This window comes from Diadema antillarum, unplaced genomic scaffold, assembly GCF_040938485.1.
Source record: "Diadema antillarum isolate AM-2024a unplaced genomic scaffold, OU_Dant_1.0 seq00001815_RagTag, whole genome shotgun sequence".
Taxonomy (NCBI): Eukaryota; Metazoa; Echinodermata; class Echinoidea; order Diadematoida; family Diadematidae; genus Diadema; species Diadema antillarum.
The window spans coordinates 55,724-66,240 of record NW_027272490.1 but is presented as its reverse complement, the minus strand read 5'-3'; the positions used below and the strand labels follow the sequence as shown (position 1 = coordinate 66,240).

The following is a 10,517-nucleotide window of genomic DNA, read 5'->3' as shown; positions in this document are numbered from 1 at the left end:
GAAGAAGAGAAAGAAAGAAGGAAAGCGTTCTGCTTTTGTCGATTAGAGAAAGATAGCAGGAAAATGATTAAATATCGCATCCGCATTATCGACTCACATTATTTTCCATTGCTCTTAACAAAGCGCCAGGTCAGGACAGGTTTCACATTTTGTACATCAATAACACCAAGGAGCTATCTCACATTGCACATTGACAGGTCGCACAGTTTTGCAGAGTGTAGAGAACTGCGGAGCTTCTCATCCGCAACACAGCCTATGCATCAAAGCTGTCAAAACATTGATATTTACAAAGAAACACGTTTTTACATGTTTTTTTTTAAATATTAATACAAAGGCAGTTCTAATTTCAGCAGGTGATGAATTCAACACATCTGGTCCACTTTGTCTTATGTTATGGATTTAAGAGCTATTAAAATTTGGAGATTACGAAATTTATCGGATTGTCTTCTTGGTTGAGAGTGGATGTCTGTGAAATTTGGAAAGTAAGACCATGGAGCTACTGTAGTAGCTCCATGGTAAGATTATCAAGAAGGGAGAGCAAGACGTCGTTGTTGCATATAGCAGGTGTTTGACGTGGGCCAGACTACCCTGAGGTACGACGAGATTAGGAAGTTACATAGCATGAAGGAGACTTTTATCTGGGCAAATCATGAATCAAAATATGTTGTCCGATTTGTTATTGTCTGTAAGTCGTACAACTAGCTTGATAGTGTATGAGATGCATGGTTGTTCATGGTTTCCTAGCAACGTGACTGTAACTCATATCGCGCACAGCCGCAAATGGAGAACAAGTCTTCACAACAGGGCTCAGGAGATGGGTGTGGGAAGAGGAAGCCACTTGAGTTACCGGATGATAGACAGGCACTCTCCCTAAGGTACACACCCGGGCAGTCGGCACGGTGTTATTCGCGGAGATTATCCCTGACGACTGTACAAGTCTTCGATAGGCAGCTTAGCCGATGTCAATTTAACCTGATTCTGGCTGGCATGACTGTTGTTATTGGGATCTGGTCATCACTAAGATCGATTTGTCGATAAATGCCGCTCTTTATAAATTACTTTGTGAATATTCATGATTATTGTTTTTTTTTTTATATGCTACCCTATAGCTTCTACTGGTTTAGTAAACAAACTTAAGTATAGTATCGCGTCATTCATGCAACAAAGCAACTTTTGATACATTCAGAGCTTCTCTACACGATTTGAATTAAAAATTGAGGCGTAATTTCTCGGAGGTCTCAAGATGATAAATACATATGGAGTAAACACCAACATGACCAGAAATTGGAGTTGCAGTATGCTCATCGAATGGGTTGCCGCTGCTAACAATGTATTGTGTGCTCTTCTCAGTTCCGACGATCACTTGCACATGAAAACATCAGCCTGAAGGGTTGTAGGCCAATTATTGTAAGCCAGATGACTAGGAGATGCATCACAGAAAGGCCAAGTCAGATAACCGAATTCTAAAATTTCCAGTCCATATATAGACTGGTCCAACTACAGAACAATCAGTGGAAGCATCATGTCAACTATTACAAGAATAAAATGTAGTATGCTATTTATCCTTTTGTTTATTTATTCTTTTATTAATCTATTTATTTTCATTCTTTTGACAGGGTAGCCCATTCACCATTGAGCAGTTGTCTTCCAAGAGGCCTCGAATAATATTTATAGACATATTTATATCAAACAGCAAAACGTATCCACGGTGAAAGCAGAAATATACAAAGTAACGCAAACAAATATTTGCATGAACACGACAAAAAACAAGGCAAGCGCCAAATTGTGTCTCGCCCATTCGCGTACAAGAAATTGATATTTGTCTAACTCCAAGAAGTTAATTGACCTATGACCTTTGACCTTGTGGTGACCTTCAACTCCCCTAGGGACGTTTACCATCCAAGTTTGATCACAAACGGACAAAGGGATCAAACGTTATGAGCCACAATCGAAACGCGCCCTAAAAACTTAACATTGGGCCCTAAAAGTTTGTTAACCCCTGTCTGTGACCTTTGACCTTGTGATGACCTTCACCTCCCCAAGGGACATCTACTATCCAAGTTTGGTCACAAACGGACAAAGGGATCAAAAGTTATGAGCCATAAACAAAACGCGCCATAAAAAACTTGACATTGGGCCCTAAGAGTTCGTTGACCCCTGTCTGTGACCTTTAAGCTTTGATATATGACCTCAAATGACCTTTGACCTTACCATGTCACCCCTGATGTCAACATAATATGCAGGTCCCCCAAGTGCATCTACAACCCAAGTTTGGTTGAAAAGGGAGCAATGGTTGCAAAGTTATCTATCATAGGGGAGTCTTGCAGGTAAACTTTAACATTGACCTGAAATAACCTTTGACCTTACCATGTGAGCTCCAACGGCACCATAGTATGAATGTATTCCAAGTGCATCCATCACCCAAGTTTGATTGCCATTATAGCAACATGTGCTGAGTTACGTGTGATAAGTACAGTCTTGCAAGTAAACTTTAACTTATGACCTCAAATAACCTTTGACCTTATCATGTGACCTCTTACGGCACCATAAAATGAAGGTACTCCCAGTGCATCCATCACCCAAGTTTGATTGACATTGTAGCAACAAGTGTCGAGTTACGTGTGATAAGAGAGTCTTGCAAGTAAACTTTAACGTATGACATCAAATGACCTTTGACCTCATCCTGTGACCTCCAACGGCACCATAACATGAAGGTATCCCCAGTGCATCTATGACCCAAGTTAGCTTGTAATCCAAGCAACTTATGTGAAGTTATTTGTCAAAAGAGAGTCTTGCAGGTAAACTTTAACATAGAAAAGAGTGTCTTGCACATACTCTTTAATATATGACCTCAAATGACCTTTGACAGCATCACATGACCTCCGACAACACCATAACATGAAGATACCCCTAGTGCTTCTATCACCCAAGTGTGGCTGCCATTGCTGTAACAGTTGCCAAGTTATGCATCATAAGAGAGTCTTGCAGGTAAACTTTAACATTTGTGACAGACGACGGAAGGACGACGGACGGACGACGGACGACAGACGGACGACCAACGGACGCCATTTGGATCTCTTAGTCTCGTCTTCACCTCCGGTGGGCGAGACAAAAAAGATTAACAAAATAGAAACGAGAATTGAATCCCTATTATGTGGATGTATTATTCAAATATCACAGAATACGAACTGGTCGGTGTTCGGCTGTGATGTTTATTCATTCTTTTAGGTAAGCAATTTATTTTTCAAGTGATAGATTTAAGTTTAATTTCTACTAGCAAGACCATTGCAAAGCAAAGTTTGACAATTAAGGCAGGCAGATATTTTGAAGCATCATCCTGATTTCGTCGTTTGTTTGCATCCTGATTTCGTCGTTTGTTTGTTTTTTGTACAAACAAGAGCATTTGTTTTTCTTTGCACCTGTTACCATTAAATGAACTGTATTGAAACTTCCAGTAAGAGGAATGTCTTGTTTGGCTTCATCTCAAGTACTCGTATGTCTATCTTTGTTTGTTCTTCTATTTCTGATGATAAACTTTTATTACATCTACACCTTCACGTGTCTGGATCATGTTGGGTACATTTAACAGGTTGAGTTGTGAACTCCTCTTCGTTCACACACAATCATTATCTAGCAGGTAATTATAGGACTTTGGCCGACGTTCTGGGTTCGCCTTTTTTTCCTCGAATTTCTAGAATGAAAAGAAACAGACCGCACCTCTCCCCATAATGCAACGAAAAGTCCGACTGCCATGGTAACGGATGAGACGCAACAAACACATCATATAATAAAGTCAAAAGCGAACCTCGTTAGGAGCGGTTGCTAGTCAACCGGGAGAAGTGCCAAAGATCTTCATTTCCCCGTGGTGTCTCGACGAAACGTGGTTTTACGTTCATCCTGTCTATCAAAGAGAATTTCGTCTTGAGGACACAGGCTTGGGGAAGCTGAACATTACGAGACGTGGGCTATTTGGAAAGAACATCGAACTCTCCTGGATGGCTCCGCATCCAGTATTTAGAGCTCCGTGTTTGCTGAATTATATCACCAAAGTTTCCTTTCACATTCTTAGAAAACATTTGAATTTCATCTCGATATTGTACACGTTCAATTACAAATTAGTTGTTAACAAGAAGATCAAGTTTAATTGAAGAAATTCACACTTATGATATGATGTATGAATCTCATGCTTCTCGCTGATTTGTAATTTCGCTCATCTCCAGTGCCTAATGCCTGTCTCAAGCTTGTAAACAAACTATCTGACTTTGGCAGAAAAGCTTTGAAATCAAAATAATTTACTTTCTCATGTCTCACCAAAAGAAATGGTGCATGAAGGATATCCACTGTTACTATGTGTCGTGATGATAAAGGCTGTAAAGGCCAATTACACTGGAAACAAGGTGTTGGGCGTAAGGAACGACTTTATATTTTCCTGCCTAACAAACTCAGATTAAGTAATTTGTCATCATTATTTAGATTTTTTCACCTGTGGCTTTCTCAGTGTCATATAAACATTGAAATTAACAATGATTTATGTTTCCGGATGTGCAGCTTAAAATATCGGGGGTGGGGGGGGGGGGGGGAATGGTAACGAAAAATTAAAGGATCACTTCCACATGGCACTCACCAAGCAAAGGTCACAGGATGACTGTCTTCATTCCGGTGGAAATACGAATCGTTACACTTTCAGAGAATGTCTCTGGAATATGACCAACATTTGCGTTTTACTTGACCTGCTGTGTCTATAGTATCTCCACAAATAGAAATATTCTATTCTGCCGTCCGTATAGGTCTACAGGCAATTGTCTGGCTGGTGTTTGATTTTGCTCTACCGTAGATGACTGCGGTGGTTTTTTTTTTTTCTCTCATGTTTTTTCGTTCGTTTGTTTACTGAATCTCCCTGAATTTAATGGAATGAATAGTATTTGTAAATTCATTTTAATGCGTATGTTTAATAACAACTAGGCATACAGTGATTAGAAAAAGAAATCGTTAAGCAAAGTAATTGTACTAGAGTGGAGAGCCTTGACTAGAACCGTAGCAGACACAGAAGTTCAATATCTTCCTGTAAACCAACCCGCCCCTTTCTCCCCTTGTCCCGCTCTCCTTATTTTCAATCTCCCCACTCCCTTATTATACCACCTGCCAATTATTTCTCTGCTTTGCTTTTCCTATTTTGAATGTTCTCTCTCTCTCTCTCTCTCTCTCTCTCTCTCTCTCTCTATCTCGCCTTCTACATGAATAAAAAAAAATCTTTTTACAAGCTGATAATCATCTCTTATTCCGAAAAGTGATTTCGACGAGTGGAATGTACTTTTCTCGCAAGCTAAACGAGAACCAACAGAGATGGAATTTTTTTCATTAAATCTGTCACAGCTTGCCCAAAAGTGCGAATTACCTTATAGAGTCAGCACACAACTTGAATAAATTCATCCAGTCAACATTGATGTTACAAAGGAAGAATATGAAAACTTGTATGACTGCTCTGAATTGAAAAGTATACAATTTTCTCCATAGATATTATCAGTTATACGAGTTGTATTACGTCCCTTTCTCAGGCTTTAGTTTTCAACAGGCTACTGCAAGAATGTTTCAACAGCACACAATGCAGACGTAGCTATACAGAATATGGTAAAGTTCATATTCATCTGACCGATTTATTAAGATTTCAAATCGGCAAGATTGTCGCAATTTCGTCAACTTCTTGACTCGATAGTTATGTGAGCGATACAACACAGGAAAATAAACTCTGACAATAGCAATTGATAAGAGTCCATTACGTGCGGCACCCCTACATCCATCACAGCGGTTAGGCAACTACATACCTTTAAAGCACTACCTTTAAAGTACAATGCCACTCCGAACTCAAGTTGGCTAAACAGAAGGGTGGAAGCTTCACATGCTTTTCTGAGACAATGTTGTTATTTCACAACCACATGTGCAATTAAATGATGCGACTTGCAAGTCATTTTCGTGATCGTTCACCTTTAAACACACGCCATTTTCCACAAGTCATTTCAATGATTGTTTATCTTTGAACACAAGCCAGTATTGCAACCATTAAAGTTATTTTCATTTGCATACGGGCACTGGTCTTTTCTAGAGGTCAGCATTTTAAGAGGTTTCTATCAACCTAGAACGACACAATTTTTTTTTTCATTGGACACGGCGTGATGCCAATTTTGGCATTTTCCCCGTAAGTGTTTCAGCCTTCACATTCACCCCTGGAGAGGGGAGCATAAATGAAGTAATTTGTTAACAATGCATATCATTGCTTAGTAAACAAAAAGGGCAACAGTCAATAAAACGTACAATGATAAGGTTAGCGAGAAAAGTTCAAGATCAATTACAGAGATTATTTCAAATGTGTTAACATTGGAGAACGAAGGTAATAATCGGTAAGGCACAATTCAATTCACATGCCTCTCGACTACATGGCACTACTGTACAACATATATATAAATATATATATATATATATATATATATATATATATATACATGCATATATATATATATATATATATATATATATATATACAGGTATATATAGTGAAAACTTTGAGCAAAGAAAATGGGTTTCCATCGAGATCTCTTTGCTCAATATATATATATATATATATATATATATATATATATATATATATATAATCGCAGAATTTACACGAATTGATCATGATCATCCCATTCCTTTACTAATTGCAATGAAATTGATAATGAAATTGTGTTGTCCTGCCCCTTAGATAACTTCTTTCTAACCGTACATACAACGACTTGAAGGAGTAGGATACTCCGTTGCATAAAACTATGGAAACTTTCCAATCAATGGTAACGCTGCATGCAGTGGTAACCATCAGGGGTTTCTTGGCTTTGATTGGCTGTGGAATAGTGCTGCTATATAGTTATCACAGTTTTATATAGCGGGGCTCTGGACATCAGATATAGAAATTATTATCAAATCCTTTGAAATACATAATCAAGCTTCACAAACATTTCAAAATATTATCATTTCATGCATTCTGTGCCATTTGTCCTACTGCGGTGAAATTTGACAATTTTTTATCGTGTCATCGTTTTGGTCTCACTAATGTATTAATTTGACATCATTGTTCCATTAAATAGCAAACTGCATTATCATTCATTTAAATAAGGCTCATTGATTAATAAAGTGACCATTGTTAATCTTGTTGAACAGACATCAACCATGGGCTCGCAGACCTTATATGGAGGCTTTTCGAAGTTCTGCCATGTTCCAGTATTAGATCAATATGCATCTCTGATTTTGAAACTGAGGATTGAAATTTTTCAATTTTTCTTCTAATACTACTTCTTATAATGTTTCGGTTTCAGCAATAATAAATTATCGGTTATCTGGGAGTGAGTCTGGTGCAAATTTATTGTCGACTTCCTGTATGCACTCATTACGCATCACCTGAATTATACTTGCGTACATGTAATTTATATCGGTGTGTCGAGTAATAATTATATGCTGTCTGGACTTTAAAACATCCGGCTTTTCACTTATTCTTTTTCTTATCTTTCAATTACCTTTCTGATCCTAACCAGTATATCTACAAATTGCCAACATGTGCTCTATCGTTTTATTGTAAAGAAAGTAAACATAGGTCCCGATTTCTCCCATAAATCGTGGATCAAATCATTGATATACCAAGCAGATGATGGGACCGGCGATGAGTAAGAAAGTTCTGAGACTTACAAGGGTAATTCGATTGATAAAATGCCAAGAGATATGACATGATAACCATGCGTTATATTTGCACTCTGAACGAGAGTTATTAATTTCAGCCAATGGGAATGACGGACGTATGACGGAGCGGACGCATTTTCATACAGTCCTCGTGATTGGCTCAGACAGTACCAATTTCCGCAGTATCCCTCGGGTTTTGAAGCATGATGTCACCTGAGTGTTGTATCGTCTGCTTCGAGCCGTCGCGCTCAGTTTTAAGTGACAGCGAATTCTTGACTTTGGCGTCGTGACTGAAATGTCGAGTTAGTGACGTTTTAGAGGGACGACAATGATCGGTATATCGCCTTACAATTGAAGATTTTCACTAAATTCTAACACCATCATAGCGAGAAGACCTGGAAATTTCACGGTCACCTACACCAAATCATCATACGACTTTCTTCTTGATTGAAGTCTCACTACTTTAAAAGAATGATATTATAGTAAAGGATCAAGAGTTTTGAGATTAACGTCTGAAGTCATACATCATGGCACGCTTCATTGTTTGCTTCATGCTTTTGTGGACCATTTTCTACGCAAAGGAGACAGATGGCCAGCTTCGGGCTTATACAGTCCAAGATATAGCTGATATGCAGAACCAAGTCTTGTACGAAACGTTCGATTATTTCTACTTCTCTCAGGAGCGACAGTTGACTACTGTGTTCGAACGTTTGGCTGCCTTAGAAAATCGGATGAATCAGGTTTTTGAGGCGATTGGTGGCACCCTCAAGGAGGATCCCGTGGAGGGAGATATCGTGGCTGCCACCGAGCCAGTTAAGACACAAGTAGAACCTGGGATCGAACCAACATTGACACCTATAGAACCCGGCATTGAGCCAACTCTTCCTCCACCTCGACGAAGGCCGCGACCAAATCAAAATAGACCTATTGCAAGTACACAAAATCAGCGTACACCAGATAGAAGTGGGCCAGGAGAAGATAGATCAGGCACGAATACTGAAAACAAACCTAAACGACCGAAAAAGAAGCCACTAAATCAAGGGGGTAATCCACAACAACGCCCGCAGGAACGCCCCGAGCAAGGCCCACAAGAACGCCCAGAACAACGCCCGCAGGGACTCCCAGAGCAACGTCCACATGGACGCCAAGAACAACGCCCCCAGGGACGCCAAGAGGAACGGCCCCTGCAACCTCCGCAAGAACGCCCACCTCCCGTCCGTGTAACACCGCGTCCCGTTCCTCCTCGGAGAAAGCCGAAGAGACCAAGGGCCACTCGACCACCTGTCAGAACAACGCGACCAACTACTAGACCCACCACGAGGCCAACTACGAAACCCACTACAAGACCAACAACGCGACCGACGACGCGCCCGACCACAGCACCAACAACAAGACCGACAACAATGACGACCACGGAGCCAACGACTCGACCAACCCCACCGCCTCCACCAACATCACCGCCGTATGCAGCAACATGTAATGATATTTTTAATCGGGGCATGTGGTCACCGAGGAAATCCGTATATACCATAGACCCACTGGGCAGAGGAAAACCATTCGATGTTGTGTGTGAAATGGAGACCCGTCCAGAAGGAACATCTAAGATATTTACCGTAGTGAATCATTCCGAAATGAGAGTTAAGAAAGTGATCGGATTCGAGGGTCCCGGCGAATTTAGTCTCGGTCCTGTCTACAATGCAACCGTGAAACAGCTTCGGGCCCTGACCTCGATATCTCGGGCGTGCTCGCAGACTCTCGAGTATCGCTGCCGAGGAGCGGTTCTCATGACTCGATCACGAGAAGGTGGCACCTACGGCTTTTGGACAGATATCAACGGAAACATCATCGAGAGCTGGGCAGGAGCGCCCATCAACAGCGGCATGTGCGCCTGTGGCGTTTCGGGCACCTGCCAGGGTGACGGCTTCTGCAACTGCGACGCCAACCAAAAGAAGTTTGTGTCCGACTCAGGTGTGATCACGGAAAAAGAACATCTTCCAGTAACTGACGTCCGGTTGGGAGACACAGGAGGAAAACGTGAAACAGGCTACCTGACACTTGGTCCTCTACGATGCGAATGACAGTAATAACGGCAATTAATTACAGTAACTATATTAAATCCATTTTTGGAGGGTTCCCAAATTACCTCTTTTCAATTAGGCCTACACACTGCGCGTCGTCGGGATTTAATAGTGGATCACCTATGATGACTCTCAATGCATTGGCGTCTCTGTGTCGATCGTCTTATAACCTTTAGAAAGCGAGTAAGTTATGGTTATCACGAAATTTCGTTAACAAATCTTGATAGCATTCATTTGTTTGGATGTAAACGTGAAATTTAAGGATTTCATTTTGTATAATATGCTAGCCAACACATCTATTTAAAATTCTATGCCTTAGTTTAAAGCGCCTAAAAAGCGTGCGTCTGGAACTCCTCTTTGGCTGCCCGTGCATCCTGCATGCTATAAAAAGAGTAAGGGAAAGAGAGGAGGAAGGAAAAGTACGATACCGAGAGTACTGACGGTGCTATGAAGTCCGCCTTATCGCGTGAAACAGCCACTCTTACCCCAGGGCCACAAGGGAGATGATTCTTTCTTCCGACCGCTTTTTTCCTATTTTTTATCTTTCAAATCAATTTTGATTTACTTGTTGAAAACTTTAATTTTGATCTCCACCTTCTGCACTATGTGAAGTTGATATGATATTAATTCGAGACAGATGATGAAGGGTACTTGTATGGAACTGCTTTCCCTATAAGAGATATCAAGAGAGCTTTTCATGACAATCATACATTATAAGAGGTTCTGTCCCTTGAC

General features: G+C 40.5%; 1 protein-coding gene across 1 annotated transcript; it reads left to right on the top strand.

Moving 5' to 3' along the window:
* Positions 1–8,231: 8,231 nt before the first annotated feature.
* LOC139712511 (uncharacterized) lies at positions 8,232–9,782 on the top strand. Its single transcript, XM_071624326.1, has one exon. The coding sequence runs from the start codon at positions 8,232–8,234 to the stop codon at positions 9,780–9,782; it is 1,551 nt and encodes a 516-aa protein (XP_071480427.1).
* Positions 9,783–10,517: the final 735 nt, after the last annotated feature.

Coding starts and splice junctions, on each gene's coding strand:
- LOC139712511 (XM_071624326.1), top strand. CDS start 8,232: ATGGCACGCTTCATTGTTTGCTTCATGCTTTTGTGGACCATTTTCTAC.